The 26,020-nt window shown below is 45.7% G+C and overlaps 1 protein-coding gene across 1 annotated transcript in view; it reads left to right on the plus strand.

Moving 5' to 3' along the window:
• The first annotated feature begins 386 nt into the window (after positions 1-386).
• The window catches only part of MSN (moesin), an 86,082-nt gene continuing 60,448 nt past the window's right edge, over positions 387-26,020 (plus strand). The window contains exon 1 of the mRNA XM_079765724.1: positions 387-617. Within this exon, the coding sequence (XP_079621850.1) occupies positions 606-617 (12 nt within the window). The 5' untranslated portion in view covers positions 387-605. The remainder of the gene's footprint in view (positions 618-26,020) is intronic.

Raw genomic sequence — 26,020 nt, forward strand, 5'->3', positions numbered from 1 at the left:
ACAGAGAAAAAGAGTTCAGATACAAACAGGAAGAAATTTCAAAGTCAGAACTGTCTAGAAAGGGATCAAGCAATCTTGATAGTTAGCGAGATCCCCATTAGTGGAAAGTTGCAGTCAGAGGCTGCTGAAATCTCTGCCAGGGTGCGGCCCAGTGTTGGGACCTCCTTTGGATGGCTCGGATACTTGGGACTAAGGGCTGTGAAGGGGATGGGAGAGGAGCAGGGTGGGGCTAAGTGGGGGATGGGCACCCCGCCTTGGGAAGCCCAAGCCCAGACCGGCCTCCAAGTGGTCGGTGTGGCGGGCTAGGGCGTTGGGCTGGGCGGGGCCAGGCCGGAGGCCGGCAGGGAGGCGGGCGCGAGGGCGGGGAGCAGCACGGAAGCCCGGTCACATAAAGGAGCGGGCGGCACAACGGGGGCGGCTCTTTCCTGGGTGGGGTTTGTGAAGTCGTGGCCCGTTAGCAGGAAGCCGAGCAGTTGCCCCGAGGCTAGCGAGGGACCCAATCCGAGCCCCCAGTCCCCGGAGTCCGAGCCCTGTGTACTGCGCGTTCAACGCTGTCCTACAGCTCCCAGCCAAACTTTGCCAACTCAATCGCCTTTGCCGTCACCATGCCCAAGACGGTGAGTGCAGGGGGTGGGCGCTGCTGGCCCCAGAGGCTCTAGCTGACCCTTGTAGCCCCTTGATGATAGCTGGGGCGAGCGGGGGGCGGGGGGGGGTTGGCCAGCCACCCGCCCGCTCGGGATGCCGCGCCAAGGCCTGGGGTGGGGAGGAGTGGGAGTGGAGACCTGGTATGTCGCGCCCTCGTGTGGGGGTGGGGGGTGAGGTGGTCCCTGACTAGAAGCGTGGACTGGGCGGGGTTGGCCTGTTTTTTAGACTCCAGTTCCCTGCTTCTGGGATGAGACAGTAGGGAAGGCTTCCTGGGGGCCCAAGTTCTCCTTTTGTCCCTGACAGGCCATGGGAGTGGGGGAGAAAGACTGGTCCAGAGAACACGTCCCCCAGTCCAGGAATTGGACCTTCTGGGCGAGGCTGCCACTGTCTAGGAGGGGCCCTGGGAACTGAGAAGCAAGGAGGAGGGAGATGTTAAGGGTGGATCCCCGCACCGGGACTCATCTTTCCCATAGACTCCCCAGGCAGCCTCAGCTGTTTCCCACTAGTAGGGGCTACTTGCAGGCTGCTTGCTTTTACGAAGTAGTCATAACACTTCACTAGACATCAGTCTGCGGGCTGGAGGTCTGCCCTATTCCTAGGGGAGAAGAAGACTGGTTTCTTCCAAGTCCCCAAATCCCTGCCCTTCCCATTATTTAATGGCTCTGTATCTCTTCCGTTTCCCTATGGACTGTTCTGTGTAGATTATTCCCTCCTGTGGGGTCACACCTTTCTAGAGTGGTGGTAGCTTCTAGGATCTGGTCTCCATCCCACTGGCTATTATGAAAAGAACTGAAGCCTCTTGGGATTGGGGCCTAAGGGGGCCGGATGCCCAGGAGGGAGGGGCAGATGAGGAGTCTGCCTGAATAATGAGCCTTGCTTGCTTTTGTGCAAGTCATGACAAATGGCTGCTGGGGCTCTTCCCTTGCCCAGGAAGGCCTGTTGACCACCCTAGTTTGAGTCCCTTAGGCCAAGCAGCTTGTTGGGCTGGCCTAGGCTATGCAGTTCTCCTGGAACCCTCTCCCTAGGACTGCCTGATCTTTGTAGAGCTGAGATAGTGACTAGTAGCCTTGAGAATGGCTGGGGTGTCTCTGGATGAGAGGGGCTGGGCGGGGGGGGGGGCATAGTTCTTCGGGTGTGTGCTGAGCTTTGGTTGCCACGTTGCTGTATTCCAGACTTACTGCCAAGTCATTCTTGCCCTTACTAAACCCTGTCCTTCAAAAACACTAAGTTTTCAAAAAGTATGTGGTTCTGTTGGTGGCAGCAGGAATGGCACCAGGTGTTAGACCGGTGGGGTCAGATCAGACCTGGTTTCAGCAACCTCCTCAGTACTTGAGTTCTGGCTAAGAAAGTATTCAGAGCTAAGACTCAAACTATGAGACCATTTATTTATAAAATTACAGAGGTAGAAAAAGTAATTCATAGAAGACATGGGCTTAGGAAATAAGTTATAGAGGCAAAGGAAGGGCCCTTGGAGCTTAGAAGTTAGGAAGGTAAAGGTGATGCACCTGGGGGATGGGGAGGGGGAAGGCAAAGCCAAAGAAAGGCAAAGGCAAAGGTGTGGGTGTGCTCTCCAGAGAGACAGCTACTGGGTCCTCCATCCCACATCCCATGGCAGGGGAAGGGGGGGGGGTTAAATGTAGAGATTTTAGGGGAGGTCCTAGGGGAAGATCTCAATAGAATATTGAACAGTTTTCCAGGTGTGTCGTTTCAGTATCTAGGTCTCCACTGATTGATTGGTCTGCACCAGGGCAAGTCCTGAGGTCAGCCTTGGCTGGTTTTATTGCTTTTCTGGGCTTAGAGCTGAAATACAACTGAGGCCTAGATGTTATTTCTAGGGAGGAAAGGTCAGGGGGTCCAAACGTAATGACCAGCATATATGCTAGGGGAGGAAAGGTCACCCTGGGGACGAGGTCCCACCCTACAGTTGTCTGTTGCTAGGCATCCAGGGCTTTTCACTCTGGTGATTTAATGTACCTAGCCCACCGTCCTTCCTCTGCTCATGTCTGTCTAATTGCCTACCACAGTTCTGCTATTTCTCTCTCTTCAATTGCTTGTGGTTTTATGACATCTGGCTTTTTCACACTTGCCCTCCCCACCACACACAAAGTGAGAGAGAATGGTTTTGAAAAGAGAGGGGAAAATATACCATTGTCTCTGCCAAGACAGAGGATTATAAAGAACCTTCCAGGAGCTTCTCCTTAGGTTTATCTCTCTGTGGTTGACTCCTTGAATCCTTTTAAGGTGTGACTTTGCCTAAATAGGTGGGTGGATCTCTGAGAATAGATTGTCCCATTACCTCTCTTCTCTAGAGGCATTTCTCATTCTTTTTATAAAAAATATTTTTATTGATTTCAGAGAGGAAGGGACAGGGAGAGATAGAAACATCAGTGATGAGAGAGAAACATTGATCAGCTGTCTCCTGCACATCCCCTACTGGGCATCGAGCCTGCAACCCCAGCACATGGCCTTGACCAGAATCGAACCTGGGGCCCTTCAGTCCCCAGGCTGATGCTCTATCCACTGAGCCAAACCAGCTAAGGCCATTTCTCATTTTTAATTCTGCAATATCTTACATTGAAACACAACTTGATGGGTCTAGAAATTGTCTCAAAGTGGCTTTTAACCATTCCATCCTTAGTCAAAAGTGGCAAAGAAAATGGCATGGTTATCTTTTTCCTGGATGTGGAGAAGGATGAATAGGAGCTGTTTGAGGTCAAGCCTATGGTACTGAATGTACCTGAATACTGCAGGCATTTTTATGGAAATTGACTAAAACTTGAATCAGGTTAGAAGGAGAGGGCTGAATTTTGATGGACTGGATGATTTGGATAATTTTCCATACTGTTTTGCTCAAGGAATGGTCAACTTCTAGGAGAAACAACTATATCATGCCTGTTAAGACCATAGACTCTTAACTTGAAAGGGATCTCAGCAACTGTCTATCTAATATCATGCTCTCTATCTCTCAACTAATGAGATTATTTAGGTCTACATGAAAGAACTTACCTTGGGGTCCAGGCTTTGTGATGCTGATCACATTGATCCTCTATTCTGACTCAATGATTAGGTTCTTGAAGTTGAGTCCCCTCTCTTTCCCAAAGAAAGTTGCCACCTTTTCTCAGGCCTTCATGGTCCTCAGATAAAGGGAAGTGGATAATTTGGGCAAAGTAACCAATGTTGGCATTTGTGTGGTCTCCTGGTGAGAGTTGGGGGCACCATAAGGTACCTCCTGTTTTCTCATTCCTCATCTCGATGTTGAGGTGTCCAGGGGCACATCCTAGTTCTCTGTGCACCAGCTAGTAGCTTTAATGTTAAACTGACAAGAACAGATACCTACACTTGATCTTAGCCAAAAGTCTGAGAAGTGATACTAGCGGCTTTAATGAAGGTAGAAAATTCCCGTTCTCAGCTTCTTCTTCACTAGTATACTTTAGGCTATTTCTGGAGTATGACAGATAGGGAAGGATGGTGGAAAAACCAAATCCATTCATTCATATGAACCATATCTATAGTCTGACCAGAGTTGGTTTAACTTTTGCAGCCAATTGTCTCCTACAGTCAGTCCAGCCTCCCTTAAATCTGTTAAAACATGCCCCTCTGCACCCTCTCCCTGCCAATTCTTGGATTCTGCTTTTAATTGCCAGTTTCCTGGGTCTGCTTTAGTAGCCAGAATGGAAAACTTAAAGTGCTTTCAACACTTTCTGGTGATGATAATAAAGTTGCAAAAACAAAACAAAACAAAACAACAAAAAAAAACACACCAAACAAAACAAAAAACAAAACCAAAAACAAACAAATAACCCGTTCCCCCCTTCCTACACTCTTTAACAACTGTTTTTAGATCACAGTCTTTTTTTTAAAGAATATATTTTTATTAATATCAGAGAGGAAAGGAGAGGGAGAGATAGAAACATCAATGGTGAGAGAGAATCGTTGATCAGCTGCCTCCTGCACGCCCCCTACTGGGGATCGAGCCCACAACCCCAGGCATGTGCCCTTGACTGGAATTGAACCCAGGACCCTTCAGTCCACAGGCCAATGCTCTATCCATTAAGCCAAAGCAGCTAGGGCTGTTTTTAGATCACAAAGTCTTTGGGATATTCTTGGATTCTCTAAAAAGAGTTTGTTTTGAATTTTCAAGGTGTTCTTGAATTTTTGGTTTGCTAGAGTGGAATAGGTTCTTTACAACTGTCAAATCCAATTCTTCTCATTGTATAAATGGGTAAACTGAGACCTTCAATAGGGAGGGGCTAAGCTAGAATGATGCAGCATGTCAGTAGCAAAGCCAGAGCCAACTAATCTATACTCTCTTATGTTAGGCTTGGAGAGGGGAAAATTGCTCTGGGAGTGGGTGGCAGAGGTGGTTTTTACCAGTAGTCTGTTAACTCTCCATTATTCTCTAGCCACCTATAACAATAACTTGTTCTAAGAGAAAAGTTCTTACTTTTCTCTTTCTTCCTCTTCTTATTTAGAGGGCCAATCTTGGTAAAACTTCTTCAGTTTGCTGGTTTTTTAGCCCTAGCTAAATAGGTAAGGGGAAAGGTAATCAAGTGGTCATTGATAAGACCATCCATGTCAGCAGACATAAAGCCCAGCTCCTTGAAGTGTTTGAAGGCTTCTGAGTCTGCATTCAGCTAAACTTTAACAGGGGCTGTGTGGACTGTTTATTCTCCTGCCATTCCTAGCATTGCTTGAGCCACTCGAGTGGCACTAAAGTGGTACTTGGTGAATAGGAGGAAAAATCTCAGTCTTTTAACCCTTGAACTAGCCTTGCCTGCAGACTTTAGGGCTGGGCAACAGATCAGGAATGGAGATTATGTGAGAGAAGGGTAACTTTTTGGATCCTGCACTATCCACTTCTTTGGTTTTCCAGTTTACTAGGCCCTTTGTGAAAGCATAGGTGATAGAGATAGAGCAGGGACCATCTTGGAGATTTCCTTTAGGCTTCTTCTTGAATAGCCCTCTGGGCACAGAGGGGATGTTGGGACAGGAGAGCTTTGATGGGACCCTTGAAGGCACCAAATAATCATGTTAGGCTTGGAGAAGGGGAAGATTGCTTTGTGAGTGGGTGACCATTAGTATGGTAACTTTCCATTATTCTCTAGCTGCCTAACAATAGCTTATTTTAATAGCTTTTTCTTCTTCTTTTTTTTTAATCCTCATCTAAGGATATGCTTAGGAAGAGAGAGGGAGGGGAGAGGGGAGGAAGAGAGAGAGAGAGAGAGAGAGAGAGAGAGAGAGAGAGAGAGATATCAGTTGCCTTCTATACATATCCGTGATCAGGATCGAACCCACAACCCTTTGGTGCACAGGGTAATGCACAACCAACTGAGCCATCCCAGCTGGGCTTGTGAGTGTCCTTACTATTATCTCTCTTCCTCTTCTCAGGAGACTTTACTGAATGTTGGAGCTGGAAGGAACATTTAGAGGTCATCTGGTCTATCTCCCTGACTCCAAATGCAATTTTCTCTGGATGAGATGAGATGACCGGCTACATATATTCTGATCTCTGTTCTAATAGTGTTGCTTGGCAACAGTATGTTCAGATCCCTTTATATTTTCCTGAGAGTCCCCCTCACTGGAATTTCTAGCTTCAAGGTCTCCAGAGGGGAGATCTGGTATACCAACACTACTAGGGTTGGGCATTTCATGACTAGAGTTACTGAAAATTGGCATCATAACTGGTTTAGAACAGTCTGTTTCTGATATTTCAAAGATAAAACTGAGTTTATCATTATGTCTTTCCCAACTCACAATCTTTTCTCCCTGCTACTCCACCCTACTGTTGTGCCCCCATAGGGAAAAAAAAAAACAGAATAAAGGGTGGTCTCTTTTGGGGAAATCTACTGGTCAAGTGAAAGAGGTGCTCTTGTCATGATTGACTGGATTTGCTGTTCATCCCTCCTCCCACTTCATGCTTGGTAGAGCTGAAAAACTTTAATTCCAGGTTTTTATTCGTGATATGGAGGATTAGCTCAGGACTCCATTGATTTGGAAGGGTGGTATTAAGAAATGGCAAGAAACACTGATTTGATAATTTTTTTCCACGTAAGAACTTCTTCCCTGTCTTCAGTAAACGGCTCCAAATAAGTGGTCCTTTACACAAGTCCCTGCTTTAGGCTCTCAGTCTCTCCAGCTTATCATGAGGGAACTGTACTAGTAATAGATATACTCCAGGGACCCTTTCAGTACTATGTGCTTGAGACATTCTTTCCTCAAAATTTGAGTGTCTTCTATGTTCCAGGCAATGTATGCTGGCAATACATAGTTGAACAGCACTTGCTAAAATATATGTTCTTGTCCCCTTACACTTCCGGAATGCTGTTTCTTCCTGGGTACTGAGTTCAGGATGGAGAGTTTCTAGCTAGGGAGTTGGTTTATTTCATTAGTAGTTCTGACAAGAACACTGAGGAACAAGAAAGAAACCAATGAGACAATACTATGAAGGCTGTGGGTTGACTAAAGAGCCTCAGACAAATACTGAAAACTTAATGTGTTTCCCTCCCTTTCTTCTTACTGCCTGTAGGTAGCATAGATTCCTGGTAGTTCTGCTGACAGGTCAGGAAACTACTGAGTTATATTTCAAATTTCCTTTTAACCTCCTAAATGTGGTAGCTATATATATTGTTAGACATTAATAAGCTGGTGGGCATAAACTGTACCAGTGAGCTGAGGTCTAGCTTTTCTGGGGTACAGCATTTCAAATGCATCTGTACTTAGGATGACCAAGAACTTTCTCACTCTTAAGCTTTCTTTTATTTTTTATTAAACTTATTGGGGTGACATTGTATGAGAACATTATATAGGTTTCAAATATACATTTCTATAATACATGATATGTATATTGCATTGTGTGCCCACCACCCAAAGTCAAATATTCTGTCACCATATATTTGGACCCCTTTACCCTTTACTACACCCCATAACCTTCCCTCTGGTAACCACCATACTGTTTTATGTGTCTATGGATTTCAGTTTTAAATCCCACATATGAGTGAAATCATATGGTTCTTAGCCTTAAGCTTCCTTTTAGCCATTGTTCTGGATGCTCTGGGTTTTCTCACAGGAGTATTTTGAACCACAGAGCAACTGAGCTGGTACTCAAAATTTTAGTTCAACCTTATGTTTTAGATGGGGACACGAAAGCCCAGAAAAGAGAAGTGATTTGATTGAACTGGTAATAGGGTTGGGACTAATATCCAACTTGTCTGGCACATGGTATAGGGGAGGAACTTCAAATGTCTGACTTCTACATGGCACTCCCTGCAGGGTGCTTAATGTTTCTTCCTCTGTGCTGAGGATAACTTGACTATAGTGGTATTATGGTCATGGGAAGAGAAGAACAAATTCTTCTGAGTATGTAGAACTGACCTCAGGTTACTTTATATGGAAATGGTTCAGGCTCCAACTATGCCGTTGGGACTCTTCATAGCACTTGCCAGAAGGTAAGTGTTCTGTTTTGACTGTGAAGGGTGGTAGAAGGTGGATATGTGCACTGAAGGGAGGTAAGGAGAAGAGACTAACCACATTTTCCTGCTTGAGATAGGGCAACACTGTCCTAAGAGTCTTTATAGTGTTCATTACTTATTTTCCATATTCATATCTAAGGGGGCCACTCAGCTTGCTTGGGATCACATAAAATTTGTAATAGTTTGGGTAGGAGAGGTTGGCTTTCCTGATTCCCAAATCAGTGGTCTCTGACTAGATTTGCCTCTCTTGGAAGAATGATTCTTTTCACCCAGGGGACACAGACTTCCAGAGAATTGGCTCTGTGGCGATTATTTTAACAAGATGATTGCAATGGATTTCCCCTAAATAGCTTCTGCTGCAACAGGTTTTAGTCAGTGGGTGACTCAGTTCTTCTGGGGCCTCAGAATGACTTTTTTTCTCTTCCTTCCTGCCCCTCACCCAAATTCCCCGCTTTTTCTCTACTATTTAAAATTTTGAGCTCTGACTTCTGTATTCTCACTCAGTACTCCAGCTTGAGCTGTTCTTGGGTTAGGATTTTATGGTACTTTCCACTTTGGTGACAATATTTGCTCCTGTAGCAACCATTTGAATACAGACTGCAGTCTCCTGGCTCAACCCTCACTAGTCACCTTTAGGTGTTATAGACTAAGCTTGGGGCAGGTAGCTAGCCAAAAAAGTTTTTTTCAAGCCTTTATAGAAAGGGAGCATAAAGTAGTGGTGAAAAGCACAAACTCTGGAACCAGAGTGCTTGGGCTCAAATCTAAGCTCTGACTATCTAGGTGTGTAGCCTTGAGCAAGTTACTTAACTTCTGTGCCTCATTTTCCTCAACTGTAAAGTGAAGATAATAGTACCTATCCCCGGCTCATTGCAAGGACTAAAGGAGGCAATTCATGTAAAGTGCTTAGAACTGTGCTTAGCATCTAATAAGTGCTATGCAAATGTTAGCTATGATAATTATTTATGAAACTGCTATATGCCCAACCTTTTTCTAGGTAGGATGGGTAAGAAAAAAGACAGGCAGCTGCATTCTCACCATTTATTGAGTGGTTACTAGGTACTATTTACTATAAGGAATATGGGTAAATGAATGGAGGATATAATTGCTGCCTTTGCAGATCCCCTATTTAGTAGGAGATTTAGGGCTCACTCACTTAAAAACAGTTTGAAAAATATATACACATTAAATGTTGTTTTCTAGAGATTTTGGGAAGAAGGGGGTTTACTCGGACATGAACAGGACCTTGAACTATGTGTACACTTGGGGGCAGTGGCCATTCTGGGTGGGAGAGTGATGTGATTTTGCTATGTGGGCATAAACCAGGTGGTCCTAGGCCAGTGCTCTCTTGAAAGTGAGTTTGTATGAAATAAAGGAAGGCTTGAGGTGCTGATTGTTTCAAGGGAACCACAGAGTACATGTGAGCATAGACCAGATTACTGGTGCTGGGGTCAAGTGGAGCAAACAATCCTGTCTCAACTGGCAAATCTTCTGAAGGGTTTTGCTGGGGGAGACTGTACCTTGGGTTTCCCAGAATTGGGTGAGTTAAATAAAACAAATTTTGTTATCTTTGTTGCTCCAGAAGGTATGTGAGAGGCTCCTTCCTTCATGTTTCCATGTGAGCTAAACCAAGGAATAGAGCTTAGTGATTATTCTCTAGGTCCACAGCTTAAAAACAGCTTTCAGTTCTCCTACTGTCTTTGCTATGAGATAGCTATTTGGGATAGGATAGAAATGAGGGGAGGATTTCTTAGTGTGTGATTGTGATAGGTTAAGAAGTATGGCATTTTTCTGGCTAGGGCCTATCTACAGCATCTGGACATTAAACTTGGGTTACTTTCCAGACACAGTTTGTTGGCTGTGCCTGATGACAGAATTAGATTCGATGCCCTTTTCAATGGACTTCTTGTGGCATAAGGTAAGTGTTGAGATAGCTTCTAGGCCACTGGTATGGTGACCTACCACTGTGCTTGCTTTGTAGTAATGTTTTGTCAGGTAGCTCCTGTGATTGGTGACTTTGAAGGTTGAAGTCTCTTTTCATCTCCAGTGACCTTTCTACTTTGTGAAAATTTGATAGGTAAGTTGTATGGCTAGGGTATCTATCAATCAGGGCCTAATGAAAGAAAAGTTGAGATGTGGGCATTTGGTGATACAGACACAGTATAATTCTGAGGAATCCTTTCCGGGATATATATTTGGGAGGTCACAGGGTCCAGGGCCTGGGAAGGAGAGCAAGGCATGCCTATTAAGCTTTGTCAGCATTTCCTTCTCCTTAGTCCTGACCTCCCTTAAATACCTGGGAAGGATTAAGGCTTGTTTTTCTCCAGTGAAATGTGTTTAGATAAGATCCCTGACCTTACTATCATGGTCTAATCTCCCCAACCCCCCAATCCTTTCTCAGAAATCTCAGCCTGAAGTTTAGATGAAGTACAACCAGAGGCTTTTACCTGTTGTAATCTTTAACTGGGGTTGACTAATCTGTGGTATGGAGTTGGAGGGTGGGGGTCAAGGTAACAGCCAATGTGGGTGTCAGTAGTTAAGTTGTACAAATCTTTGCTATCTTCAAGTGTTTTAAGTGAGCTACATTCCTCTCCAGACCTCCTTGTAGATACTCCTGGGAGACTGACGAACTCATAGCAGTTTCCTTGCTGAGAATAAAAGTCACTTAACCTCTTTGCCTTTGATTTTTTTTTTCTCTACATGAAAATATAAACAGTATCAGAAATATGTACCCATAGTAGAGTAAAGCCCCCTTCTCTAGGTGCTTTACTTCTCTTGGCACCTGGGCCATACATATGCTTGGTGAGAATTTGCTGTTTTGCTTCAGGGTTACACTGCACCTCCCTGTTGGTACTTGGAGAGCTGTTTCAGCAGGGCATGAAGTTGGCCTGGGAAAAATCTAGCCTAGTTACCTTTCTCTGTGCCATAGCCTGGGCCTTTTCCTAAGGTTGGGAGTTTGTCTCCTGGCCTTAGGCCATTTGCCAGAGGAAACCAATGACTAAAGGCTTCCTCCCTGCTACGTCAGCTTCTGGAACCTTTCCTGATGATTCCTTACCAGTTAAGTATGCCTTATTTGGCTATTTTCTCCCCCCTCAAATACCCTTCGCCATCTCAACTAGTCCTCTGTTCTCCTTTGGTACAGGGAATGCCTTCCTCAAGTTTATCAGGTGTCACCTGTAAACTTTTCTCCTTGCTTAGGGCCTATTTAGAGCAGGAGGTGAGATTCTGATGGGGCTGGGGGATGAGTGGGAGAAGAGAGAGTAAGATGGGTGAGCTCTGGAATGAGTGATTTCTTTACCCTGCTTTATTTTTAAAAATATATTTATATTGATTTCAGAGAGGAAGGGAGAGGAAGAGAGAGATAGAAACATCAATGATGAGAGAGAATCATTGATCTGGCTGCCTTCTGCACACCCCCTACTGCAACCCTGAACCTGGGAATCAAACTGTGACCTCCCAATTCATAGGTTCATGCTCAACCACTGAGCCATACTGGCTGGGCTACCCCAATTTCTTATTTTCCTTGCCCTCTTGACCCTGCCTGGTCACTCCACTCTGGCTTCTTACCTAGATCTCTGATAGCCTAGGAATAATCTTGCTTTGCCTGAAAAAGTTCAGAATGTGGGACAGAGAGGGAGGGGCAGAGGCTCTTAGCAACTGAAACTATTTCTTTGGAGTAGGTAAAGCCTTTCAGTTGGTAAGTTCTTTGTGTGTGCCTTTTGTACACCTAGGCTTCTCACTTGGCTTTTCTGAGTGGGCTGGGTCCAAAGTCCCTCTGCCTCCCATCCCTAGTCCTAAACTGTTTAGCCCTAGGTTGGAAAAGCTGAGTTTAAAATATATATATATATATATGTTTATTGATTTCATATCTATCTATATATAAAAGCACTAGAGGCCTGATGCACAAAGATTCATGCAAGAATGGGCCTTCCTTCCCCTGGCTGCCGGCACCACCTTCTCTCTGGCTGGAGCCGCCTTCCCGCCTTCCCACGCTGCCCAGAGGCCCTGAGCTGCGGGGGCAGTGCAGAATGCCTGCGTCCTGCCCCCTGCTGCCTGCGTATGCAAATTAACCCACCATCTTTGTTGGGTTAATTTTCATACTCACTCCTGATGGGCTGGTGGGTGGCATGAAGGTACGGTCAATTTGCTTCTTTCTCTTTTATTAGTATAGATAGTATGCAAATCGACCGGTTGGTGGAACAACCAGTCACTATGACGTGCACTGACCACCAGGGGCCAGACGCACAATGCAGGAGCTGCCCCCAGCCTGCAGGCCCCGATCGCCCAATTGGGGCCTGTCGGCCAACCTCTTGGTCCCTCTCCCAGCCAGTAGGCTCCCATAACCCAATGGGGAATGGGGAACCGGGGGTGAGTGGCAGTGGGTGCGGGCAGCGCCAGGCCAAGATGGGTGTGAGCGAGGGGTCCCCGATTGCCCCTCCAGTCGCTCCACACACAGAGGGTGACCGGCGTTCATGGAGGAGGGCAGGGCCAGCTGCTGGCAGCTGGGGAAGATTGGCCCTGATTGCAGGCCAGGCCTAGGGACCCTATCTGTGCACAAATTTCATGCACTGGGCCTCTAGTATACACTGAGTGGCCAGATTATTACAATCTCTGAACACATAATAATCTGGCCACTCAGTGTGTGTGTGTGTGTGTGTGTGTGTGTGTGTGTGTGTGTTAGAGGCCCGGTGCATGAATTTGTGCATGGGTGGGGTCCAGCCAGCCTGGCCAGGGGGAGGGGACATGGGCAGTTGGCCAGCCTGCCTGCTGGTCAAACTCCTGGTCGAGGGGACAATTTGCATATTAGCCTTTTATTATATAGGATATACACTGAGTGGCCAGATTATTATGCGTTCAGAGATCATAATAATCTGGCCACTCAGTGTGTGTGTGTGTGTGTGTGTGTGTGTGTGTGTGTGTTGATTTCAGAGAGAGGAAGGGAGAGGGAAACATCAATGATGAGAGAGAATCATTGACTGCCTCCTGAATTCCCCCCACTGGGGATTGAGCCTGCAACCTGGGCACGCGCCCTGACCAGGAATCAAACTAGGGACCTCTTGCTTCATAGGTTGATGCTCAACCACTGAGCAACACTGGCTGTGCTATCTTTATTGATTTCAGAGAGGAAGGGAGAGAGAGATAGAAACATTAATGATGAGAGAGAATCATTGATTGGCTGCCTCCTGCACACCCTCTACTGGGGATCGAGCCTGCAACCTGGGCATATGCCCCGACTGGGAATCAAATTGTGACCTCCTGGTTCATAGGTTGATGTTCAACTACTGAGCCACCATGGCTGGGCTGAGCTTTTGACACAGTTTGGAGCACTTGTCTGGACTTTCAAAATGCTGTTTAGTAGAAATGTTATAATTAAAAGAATAGTGGAACACTGAATCAGGATATCTGATTTTTAGTCTCTGCCTGTGTGACCTTGGGCAAGTCATTTTTACGGGCCTTTGCTTTCTTTAAAATCATTGGCCTTTTCTGACTTCCTGATTATTTGTGCCCAGTCTTTAAGAAGGTCATAAGGGGTTCTTGGAAAGGGTATAACAGAACAGAAAGCAGTGAACTTTTAGAGAATTTGCCCTCTTCTCTTTAGAATGGCATTGGGTGTGTGGTTCCCCCCTCTCTTCCCCAGCTATCAATGTGTGAGTATCCCTCTCTATTTCAGTGAGCTCTGCTTAGAGGTATTGGATCCACCTACTAATGAGCTCACTGTGGGCATCCTGACTTGTAGAGGCAACTGTTGACTGAGTATTTGGGGTGGGGCCTTAGAGTCCAGCCAGCAAACCACAGTTGCTGGCTATTTTGGGTCATTGGTAACTCCAGGAAGAATAGAAGACCCTTGGGTTGGGTTGGTCACTGTTTTAGCAGGGAAGGGGGAGACCAAAAAACAAACCCAAACTGAATGCAAATGATATTTGACTTCCTCTACCTCCTTCCCCCATAACATTCCTCTCCTTAGCGCTATGAAATTGTTTTTGGCTGAGTCTTAAATTGTTAAGCTTCTCTTCTTCCTCTGTCTGAGTCACTGATGTCTTTGTTGCTCTTGGATGGGGGGAGCTAGGTGATGTGGGCTTGGGTGGAGTGAAGGGGAGGGATTTCTAGTGAGGGAGGTTGCCACATGCCTAGTCCAGCCTTCAAATTATCCTGTATTTTGTGAATATGACTTCTTTTTTTTTTTTTAAAGATTTTTTATTGATGTCAGAGAGGAACGGAGAGGGAGAGAGATAGACACATCAATGATGAGAGAGTACCATTGATCAGCTACCTCCTGCACGCCCCACACTGGGGATCGAGCCTGCAACCTGAGCATGTGTCCTGACTTGGAATTGAACTGTGATCTCCTGGTTCATAAGTCAATGCTCAACCACTGAACCACCACGCTGGCTGGGCTGAATATGACTTCTTTTGAAGTTAGACTTATAGATCAAAGGAGAGAAATTTCTGTGAGTGCCTGATGGTCTCATGGTGCATAAGCACATTCTTGTACATGGTGTACCCTTGGCTGGATCTGTTTTCACCCTTCTTCTTCCTCCTTAGTGACATTTTGTACAGTGCTTGCTTGTAAATCAAGAATCCCAGACTGTCTCAGCCACCTAATGGTTGGCCAGAAACATGATCTTTATCTCCCCTGAGCCCCCTGGAAGGAGAGCCAAGATAGAAGTCTTCTGGCACCTGTCTTCCTTTCTTAGGAAAAAGTTTCCAGGCCAGTATTTAGCGAAAGGGCTTATTTGGGTAGAGCTAGGTAATGTTTTTGAATGGAAGATTCTTCCCTAGCATTGAGCTAGAACAGCTTTTGGGCCATGCAGGAGCTTGCTGCTTGAAACAACTACCTTGATGGCATTTCATTTCTAGGGACCTCGCATGGGTTAAGGATTCCAGTTGTAGGTGGTAGACTAGAATGATTGTTATAGAGGGAGAGTAGGCAAGTAGGTAGAGGGGAGAGTAGGGGAGATGGGAAGAGGAATCAAATGAAAGAAGAATTCTGTATTTTATTTCACCCTTTTGTAAAACCCAACATGGCATATGACAAAATTTATCAAATAGAATAACTCTTATATAAGCGCATAGCAATTACTATTTTTTAAATATATTTTTATTGATTTCAGAGAAAAAAGGAGAGGGAGAGAGAGAAACATCAATGATGAGAGAAAATCATTGACTGGCTTCCTCCTGCACACCCCACACTGGGGTCTGAGCCTGCAACCTGGGCTCAACCTGAGGAATTGAACCAGTGACCCCCTGGTTCATAGGTCAATGCTCAACCATTGTGCCACTGCAGCCGACACAATTATTATTTATATGTATTCTTATCATAGCTCATAAATGTACCTTAATTTTCCATGGTGCAATCATGGTGTGCATAAAAATCCTACCTCTTTATCCCTACTTAATATATCAATAAAAGCTTAGGTAGATGCTATTTAGTTTTTTAAAATGAACATTTTAATGGCTTCACAAAATTCCATCCAATGGCTGTCATAATTTACTTTACCATTCCCCTTTAGGGGGAAATTTATATTGCTCCCAGCATTTGCCAGTATTTATAACCCTGCAGTGAATATGAAGAAGAGAAAATCTAAAACTCTTAGTAAGGTATATAGGAAGAACCCTTTGATACCTGGCTTTAGCCTATCTCCTTACTCAGACTCAGTTCCTACTTCTCCTCACATGTATGTTATGCTATAGCTTTATGGGATCAAGTTTCCCCAAGTAAGCCATACCTCTTATATCTTTTGGCTCTAGCATATGCTTTTTCTTTCAGCTTGAAATATCAAGTGTCTCTTCTTTACCCCCCTCACTCCATGTCACCTACATTAGAAGCTTTCTTTAATATTCCCAGATAGTATTAGTTATACCATCATCTGTGTGACTGTTGTATTTTTTTAAATTTTTTAAAAATATATTTTTATTGATTTCAGAGAAATAGAAACATCATGATGAAAGAGAATCATTAATTGGCTGACTCCTGCATGCCCCACACTAGGGATTGAGCCCGCAACCCAGGCATGTGCCCTGACCAGGAATTGAACCTCGACTTCCTGGTTCATAGGTTGACACTCAACGACTCAGCCACGCTGGCCAGGCTGCCTGTGTATTTTGTAAGAATGTCTGTTATCGTATTTAACAAGTGGTATTGCAGCCATCTGGTCTCCCAGGATTTCTCCTTTAGTAAACTTGGGTATTTGCAAGTTTCTACTCCCACCCGCTCCTACCTCAAGAAGGGATTGTTGTCCAGGTAGAAGTGGTTAGGGATGGGCAGACTTTTGAAGAGTATATAATCAGTGACAGATATGGAAAGAGAGAAGTAGCAATAATATATATAAGGGATTCAACTGTGTTGGATGAGCACCTGGTAGGGCATACTAGGTACTAGTAATAGAGAACATACATCTTGGAGAAAGGAAGAATGCATTAGCATCTAGAGGGAGGAGAGGCCTGAGAGAGTCTCGCTGGCCTTGACCCACCAGAGCAAACTTCTTAAACCATTCCACATATCAAGTTTCCCATCTGTGAAATGTAAAGAGTAATAGCATCCTACTTCTTAGGATTATGGTAAAGATCAAGACATAATGCATCTGAAAGTGGTCTGTTAGTTGTGGGGCACAAGGGTGGAAGGGTAGGCCCAGGATACTCCAGAATTTTTTTCCAGTTGGCCTCTTAAAGTTCTGTTTTATGTTTGTTTCCTATCAAGCCTCTGAGACCAGAATGCCAAATGCTATGGTTTCCTGGAGAAAACATTCCTGTAGGTGCCTCACAGCATGGTGATTTTAGTGGGAAGTATCCAAGGAAGTCCCATCTCCCCACTCATCTGAGCAGCATGGCTCCAACTGGTCCCAGCACAGCTCTCCTCAAAAATGGCCACAAATACCTGGGGAGGGAGGTGCTCTCAGGTCTTTAGCATCAATTGAATGTTTCCTAACATCCCTTTTGGTGGAGGTGGAAGTATTTCTAGAAATTGCAGTGAAACTGGGCACTTTGCAGGCCGTCTGGCCCCAAACCTACTAAGCACTGTAAGAAGGACATGTCTCTGTGTAAAGGCTTGCCCATACCACCTGTGTTGGGCAAACAGCTTATGGGGGACATCCAAGCCATATTCAAGGTCTTAGGATGAAGATTCTCCTTCATCAGAGGTGTTTTTTCTCCACATACTACCCATGGCTTCTTGCTGCTGTCCTACCCATTTGAAAAATCTATAGTTCACACAAAAATTTTATCTTTTACTAGAGGCCTGGTGCATGAAATTTGTGCACGGGGGGTGTGTGTCCCTCAGCCCAGCCTGCACCCTCTCCAATCTGGGACCCTTCGAGGGATGTCCGACTGCCCATTTAGGCCCGATCTCAGTAGGATTGGGCCTAAACGGGCAACCAGACATCCCTCTCACAATCCAGGACTGCTGGATCCCAACTGCTCGCCTGCCTGCCTTCCTGATTGCCCCTAACCGCTTCTGCCTGCCAGCCTGATCACCCCCTAACCCAGTGATGGCGAACCTATGACATGCATGTCAGCACTGACACGCGTAGCCATTTCTGATGACACGCGGCCACATGCCAAGGATGAAACCTTTGCTGCTCCTGAAGATGAAACATTTGCAACTAGAGTCTTGGAGTTAGTTTTTTCCTCAAAGTGACACACTACCCAAGTTATGCTCAGTTTTTTGTCGAAATTTGACACACCAAGCTCAAAAGGTTGCCCATCACTGCCCTAACCACTCCTCTGCCAGCCTGATTGATGCCTAACCGCTCCCCTGCCAGCCTGATTGCCCCTAACTGTCCTCCCCTGCAGGCCTCGTCACCCCTAACTGCCCTCCCCTGGAGGCCTGGTCATCCCTAACTGCCCTCCACTGCAGGCCTGGTTCCCCCCAACTGCTCTCCCCTGCAGGCCCGGTCACCCCCAACTTCCCTCCTCTGCCATCCTGTTCACCCCTAACTGCCCTCCCCTGAAGGCTTGATCGCCCCCAACTGCCCTCCCTTGCAGTCCTGGTCCCTCCCAACTGTCCTCCCCTGCTGGCCATCTTGTGGCAGCCAGCTTTGACCACATGGGGGCAGCCATCTTGTGTGTTGGAGTGATGGTCAATTTGCATATTACTCTTTTATTAGATAGGATAGAGGCCTGGTGCACGGGTGGGGGCCAGCTGGTTTGCCCTGAAGGGTGTCCCAGATCAGGGTGGGGGTTCTCTTGGGGTATGGGGCATGGGGTGGCCTGGGCAAGGGGCCTGTGATGGTTTGCAGGCCGGCTACGTCCCCCAGCGACCCAAGTGGAGACCCTGGGATCTGGGATTTATTTATCTTCTATAATTGAAACTTTGTAGCCTTGAGTGGAGGCCAGGGCCGGCCAGGAAGTTTGGCTTCTTCCATCACCATGGAAACCCAAGCCTCCTGCTCGCTCTGTGGCTGCAGCCATTTTTGTTGGGATTTATCTTCTATAATTGAAAATTTGTAGCCTTGAGCTGAGGCCTGGGCTGGCCAGGGAATGCAGGCAGCTTGGCTTCCTCCATTGCCAGGGAAACCCAATCCTCCTGCTCGCTCCGTGGCTGCAGCCATCTTGGTTGGGTTAATTTGCATACTCGCTCCTGATTGGCTGGTGGCATGGCTTGTGTGTGCAGCGGGGTATGGTCAATTTTCATATTACTCTTTTATTAGACAGGATAAAGGAAACAAATTACCTGAATCTATGGAATATCTGTTAGTGAACTATAAGACACAACCAGGGGAAGGGACTGGCTCAAGATCACTTATGAATAGGGGCAGAAGCAGGTCTGGGCTTCAAGACTCTCAAGTGTTTATGCTTTTCATTCTATCAGCATAGCCCACTGAGAATGTCAGCTTCCTGATAATAGGGATGATTTCTTACTACCCATTGTATCCTAAGTACCTAGTACAGTGCCTAATGTAGAAGAGGTGTTCAACAAATATTGCTTGAATAGATACATTAATAGCTACTATTGCCAAGTTGGAATTGTCTTTAACAGATTCCTTTGGCTAGGTCTTCTAGAAAGCCAAACAACAATTCTAGTGGCCCACTGGAAATTACCTAATGTGGACCCAGCTGGGCCCTGGCAGAATGGAGTTGAGTAGTGCCAAGGAATGGGGAGGAGTTATCTCTCTTATGCACCTTGGAAAGCCTGTTTACCTGTAAGTGTCCAGCTTGTTCACAGCCAGTTTCCAGTCCCTTTTCCCATGTCTTTACACAATACAGTAGTGTTGAAGCCAAGGAGCAATATTGGAATCAAACATTTCAGTGGATTCTAATAAGCAGCTGTGCAAGCATTTCTATCTGCCTTTGTGTAGCATCCTAGAGTTTTGCCCTAGAGTGCATATTTGAAACATTACCCAGTTTTCAATTTTTTTTGTATGTGCCTTGCTCATTCTGGCATGGCCAGGAGGTAGAGCTACTTTGTTTAACCTAATCTTGAGAGTTCTGTGCTCCTGAGGTTTAGGGATTGAGTTGGCTACTGTACTCAGGGATGGGCAGGGCCAGGCACAGATCAGGGGAGGACAGCAGGTAAATCCTGTAGGTCTCAGGTTGGGGCACTCAGCAGCTGTGTTCTCCTGCAATTGTTGCTATTGCCACCATCACCCAGACTGCCTTAGGAACCAGAGCTGCATATCTTTGCAGATTTGGGCATGTTTTAGTCAAAGTAGGCAAATTTTGGGAGCAATAGGAGGTACTCTTCCTCCCACCCATTTCTGAGAGAGGGGTGTGGCCAGCATTTGAGAGGTATAGGTTTCAGGCCCACTAGATGGGTTCTGTGCCCTAAAATAGCAAGGGCCTCTGAAGGTCATTTTGTCTGTATTTATTTTAATTTATTTAAAAATGTTTTATTTTTAAATTACAGTTGCCATTCAGTATTATATTAGTTTCAGGTGTACAACATAGTGGTTAGACATTTATATAACTTAAGAAGTAAACTCCCTAGTACCCACCTGGCACCATAAGTAGTTATTAGAATTTTATTGACTACTAGAGGTCCAGTGCATCAAATTCGTGCACTGGGGTGGGGTGTCCCTCAGCCCAGCCTGCCCCCTCTCATAGTCCAGGAGCCCTCAGGGAATGTCCTACTGATGGCTTAGGTCTGCTCCCTAAGCTGCACTCTGGCCTCCCTCTGTGGGAGGTGACCCGGCTGATCAGGGGAAGGCACCACCCCCATCACCCTGCTGCTGCTGCCACTGCCAGCTACCACAGCCGCCAAGGTGTTTTCATCAACATGGATTCCAGTCCCTTCACCACAAAAAAATGACACCTTTCTTTAGGCATTTTCAAGATGTGTCTTTCATAGGATATGACATTTCTTTCTTTTTTTTATCCTCACCTGAGGATTTGTTTCCATTGATTTTTAGAGTGGGGAAGAGAGAGGAAAGACAGAGAGAAACATCAGTGTGAGAGGGACAAAACATCAGTGTGAGAGGGACACTTTGATTGGTTGCCTCCTGCATGAGCCCTGACCTGGGCCTCAGCCAGGGAGGAGCCTGCACCCTAGGTACATGCCCTTGATCAGAATCGAACCCGGACCCTGCGGTCATCAGGCCAAGGCTGTATCCACTGAGCAAAACTGGATAGGGCAGGATATGACATTTCTTAGCCCCTCTAGCAGTGGATCTTCGTTTTTTCCTCCAGGAGTGAGGTGGAAAAACCCTAGATCACCTTCTTGGATTCTTATTACCCAGGTTACCAAGAACACTGCGAGTGGTGGCGTACAGGGAGTTTAGTCAATGAGCAGTCAGAAAAGGTGTTTCTTCTGCAGCTCACACGCACAGGTCGCCCTGGTGTTGTGTCCGCTGGGGTGAGGGCATGCTCCAAGCTGTGCCGCGGACGCTCGGAGCACGCCCCCAGCCCTGGTGTTGTGTCTGCTGGGGTGGGGGCATGTTCTGAGCCGTGCTGCAGCTGCTCGGATCACACTCCCAGCCCTGGTGTTGTGTCTCCGCTCCGGCCCGCCCCCAGCCCCAGCCTCCCCACCGCCGCTGGGATTGGGGGCGTCACACAGACCCCTCCCATCCATCTGCATGCATAGCTCCTCCTGAGCCAGTCGTGATGCAGCCTCCTCCTGAGCCGGTTGTGATGCCTTAAGGCGTCCTGGCTAATTTGCATATTACCTCTTTATATATATAGATACCATAGCTACTTGCCTAGATAATCAGTTGAGTTCTCAGATGTGCCAGCCTCCCAGATAAATGCTCAATAAACATTGTTTCACACACAAAAAAGAATATTATTGACTATATTCCCTGTGATGGTCATCTTGTCTTTAAAGGATTTTTTTCCTGTTATTACAGTGCTGAGCTAGACACCATACAAGGAATGTTAGTAGGTACTCTGTGCTGTTTGGTAGTGCAGACTTAAATACAGGCAGACTTTATTTTACAATTTTTGATTTGTAATTTTCTTTCATTATGGAACAAATACATATTTGCTGTAAGAAATGAAACAGCACTGGAAAATATAAAATCCCTTGTCTTCTGCCTGTGACTGTATTCTCCAGGGAGAATCATCATTATTAACCAGTTATGTAAACTTTTTATTTTTAAATGAAATTGAATTTAAATTTCCCCCCATCATCATGTATCCCCTCTATGGTGAACTTCTTTTTTTATTTTTATTTTTTTTTATTGATTTCAGAGAGGAAGGGAGAAGGGGAGAAAGATGGAAACATCAGTGATGAGAGAGAATCATTGATAAGTTGCCTTCTTCATGCCTTCTATTGGAGATTGAACCTACAACCCAGGCATGTGCGCTTACCAGGAATCGAACCTCCGCCTCCTGGTTCATAGACTGAGCCACACTGGCTGGACTGAACTTCTTTTTAAATGCATTTATATACATACTAGAGGCCCGGTGCATGGATTCATGCACTGGTGTGGTCCCTTGGCCTGGCCTGTGGGGATCAGTGGACCTCTGTGCCACCACAGCCTGGTCTTACCTGCCAGCTTGTTGGGCTCCAGCCTGCTGTCCACGTTGATCCCACACAACACAAAGTAGTGTGGGAAGTGGCAGGCGGCCAGGTAGGATCCCAAGCCCATGCTGGGCACCACGCTGCTCTCGCTCATCCTAGCCCCATTGCACCTGCCGACCCCGCTGCACCTGCTGCTGCCAGGACACACAGGGGAGTGTCCCTGGGAGAGGCTTGTACCACCACAGCTACGCTCGCCAGCAGTGAGCCCAGCGTCTGGCGCCTGTCTGTCAGCTGAGCACTGCTCCCACTCTGGGAGCACACTGACCACCATGGGGCAGCTCCATTGAGCGTCTGCCCCCTGGTGGTCAGTACGTGTCATAGCTACCATCCAATAATCCGGTCACTTAAGCTTTTATATATATAGAATATATATAGATAACTTTAAACACACATAAAAGACAAATCCATACTGTTCTGAAACTGTTTTTTTTTCTACTATTTGGTGGCCATCTTTTCATGTCAAATCATATTTTAATGTCTAAATGGAACAATAAGCAAATTATCAAATGCATGGAACACTTAATGAAAAGGGCCCATATTCTTCATCAAGTGGAAAATAAAGAAGATGTTATAGGGTGCTTGCCTGCCTGAAAGATAAGCCTTTCTGGAGAAGATGGGAGTCATAACACTTCTGTTGGGATAAAGCATGGTAGGATGAAAACTGCCCCCCTTTCTAAGCTCAGTAGGCCCCACATCTAGAGATTGCTTTTATTTCACTGTGCCTAAAAGATCTTAGTGGAGTCATTGGAAGTAGGGTATACCACTTTTTTGTGCTTAACATGGCTTCCTCCCTCTTCTGTGGTTTTGCCAGTTTGGGGTAGTTTGATTCCAAACAGTACCTGACTGAGATCTCAAAAGATCTCTGGCTGTCATAGCTATCTGAGGTTAGAGAAAGAAGCTTTCCAGTCTTCCCCAAAGAAGAGTGTTGGAGCTGTATTATATTCAATCCCCTACCATACTCACCAGGAATCTAGTCCAGGTGGCAGGAAAGTAGAATATTGCAAAACATTCAGCTATAGCTGAGTCATCCAGTCGAACAGTTAAGGAAGATAGAAACTTGTGATGTACAAATAACCGTACAATATAATATGAAGAAAAAAATCTAGCCTAGTGGCTGCTCCTTAGATGCTTGATAGCTTGAGGATATTGATTGTGTTAAAAGAGCCAGGCCAGGCAAGGAGAAGCAGTATTACCAGTAATGCCGGCTCTCTTCTGCTCACTCATGGCATGCCCCACCCTTCTCTTGTCTTCTTAGTTCTCAGATTTTCACAGTGGGTGGAGCAGAGCTTTTGCTTGCCCAGCCTTTAATCCTGGAGCCTCCCACAACCAGAGATTGATCTTGACTCTGCCAGGCCTACTGGCCACTTGGGCATTATTGCCTTCCCCTTTAGACAAACAGGAAGCTTCGGACAAACAGGTTTTGAGCAATTGGAGCTTTCTGAATCCTTGTAGGTCAGGGAGAGAAAGGCTCTGAGATCAGACCCCAAAAAGTAAAAGGGAAAGACATTCTTTTTTTTTAGAGAGAGAGGAAAGAGAGAGAGAGAGAGAGAGAGAGAGAGAGAGAGAGAGAGAGAAGATTGATGTGAGAGAAAAACATTGATGTGAGAGAGAAACACCAATCGGTTGCTTCTAGCATGCATTGTGACCAGGGATTGAACCCACAACCTGGTCATGTGCCCTGACTGGGAATTAAACCCGTGACTCTTTTACACATGAGATGATGCTCCAATTAACTGAGCCACACTGGCCAGGTTGACATTCGTTTTGGAAAATAATTTTTATTTTCAATTACAGTTGACATACAATATTATATTAGTTTCAGGATGTACACCCTAGTGAGTAGCAATTGTGTTATTAAGTGATCATCCCAATAAATCTCATACCCATCTGACACCATACATAGTTATTAGAATATTGTTGATTATATTCCCTATGCTGTGACTTTACATCCCCATGACTATTCTGTAACAACTAATTTGTACTTTAAAAAAATGTGTGCTTTTTTAAAAATTGATTTCAGAGAGGAAGGGAGAGGGAGTGAGAGATAAAAACATCAATGATGAGAGAGAATCATCCATTCACTGGGGATCGAGCTTGCGACCGGGCATGTGCCCTGACTGGAAATCGAACCATGACTTCCTGGTTCATGGGTCAAAGCTCAACCACTGAGCCATACCAGCTGGGCCAATTTGTACTTCTTAATCCCTTCACCTTTTTCACCCAGCCCCCCAACCCTCCTCCCATCTGGCTACCAACAGTCTGTTCCCTGTATCTATGAGTCTGTTTCTATTCTGTTCGTTCATTCATTTATTTTTTTTAGATTTAATTGTTGATACATATGTATTTATTGCTATTTTATTATTCATAGTTTTAATCTTTTTTTGTCTTCTTAAAGAAGACCCTTTAACATTTCATATAATACTGGTTATTGTCTGGGAAGCTCTTTATCTGTCCTTTGATTCTAAATCACAGCTTTGCTGGGTAGAGTAATCTTGATTGTAGGTCCATGCTTTACATCAGGCTACTTCAGAAGGCTTTTGTCCAAAGTATCTCCCGATTTATTTTAGACCAGGCTTGTAAGAAGTTCTGTGTTTTAATGCTGATGGGCTCTGTGACATTAGGGAAGTCCCTTAACCTTTCTGAGCCTCCTATTCTTCATTGGTAAAGGAGGGATGATAATGAAGGCCTCAGAGTTGGTGGAAAACTTGGATGAGAGAGCATTGGAAAGCCCCCAAATGTTAGTTCTGTAGAAAATTAAACATACAGTATTCAGGTCCTCAGAGACGCTTAAATCATGATTTAATAGCCTCTGTTGATGAAGCCAGTAGAGTGTGTCAATGGATGAAAGACTTCCACCTCAACATTAAGGATAGATATGATTCTTAAAAAGAGTAAGACTTAGTTATCAGGAAAAGTTCACTTCTGTGTAATAGCTCATTTATGGACAACTAGGGGCCCAGTGCATGAATTCATCTACCTTGAAAGGAACTGTGGGCCCTGAGGCTGCGGTGGGCACAGGGGCGGGTCTCGGTTCCATCCTCTGTGCCCCTACCTGTTCCCTCCCGTCATGGCCCCTGGTCCCCTGTCTTCCAGCAGCCCCAGTCCCACTCCCTGACAGTGCCACCCCACTTGCACCTGCTGACGGCATGGATCGATTTGGGCCGGTATCAGCAGTGGGTGCGAGTGGGGCCCACACCTAAAGCAGGTGTGAGAGGTGGCTGCTGCCCTGATCACCCTTCAGGAGCAGGGGGAGGTGGAGAATCCCTCAGGGGTGATCGGGATGGCGCTGAGCGATAGGGACCGGCACCATGCACTGGTAGCAGGTGGGAGCAGGGCCGGTGCTGACAGCAGGTGCGAGCACCAGGTAGGACTGCAGCACACGGGAGCAAAGAATTTTCAGTAACCACCAGAGGCTCGCCCTGATGACAGCAACCAGCGCCCAGCCTTGGTCTGGCACCCCTGCTCATCTGCTCCACCATCCCACCGTGGCTGATGCCCACCTGCCATGTTCTGTGCGCACTCCCTGGTGGTCAGTGCATGTCATAGCGATCAGTTGTTCGGTTGTTCTGCTGTTTGGTCTATTTGCATATTAGCCTTTTATTATATAGGATTTGGGATCAATTATGCATTGTTATATTAGCATCTTTCAACTATCTATAACAAAATTTTCTTTACTCTCAACTATGTGTGGACAACCTGTTCTATGCCATGTGAGTCCAGGGAATGCAAATTTCCTTTGAATTCTCATAGTCCAAATAATATTTAATTAGTTATATAAATATTTCTAAATGTTTGCAAAATAAAGTGGGTATATTGCTACAGCTGAGTTATCAATAAGTGATGTGGATAATTGACCTTAACCAGAAGGAAAATGGTTAACTTTGGCCTCTGGAGCAAAGAAAGTGATGGCTTCTTTATACCCCCACTGATCATCCCTCTAGGTGTAAACTCAGGC

The sequence above is a fragment of the Cnephaeus nilssonii genome (genome assembly GCF_951640355.1).
Source record: "Cnephaeus nilssonii genome assembly, chromosome: X".
In the NCBI taxonomy this organism is placed as follows: Eukaryota; Metazoa; Chordata; class Mammalia; order Chiroptera; family Vespertilionidae; genus Cnephaeus; species Cnephaeus nilssonii.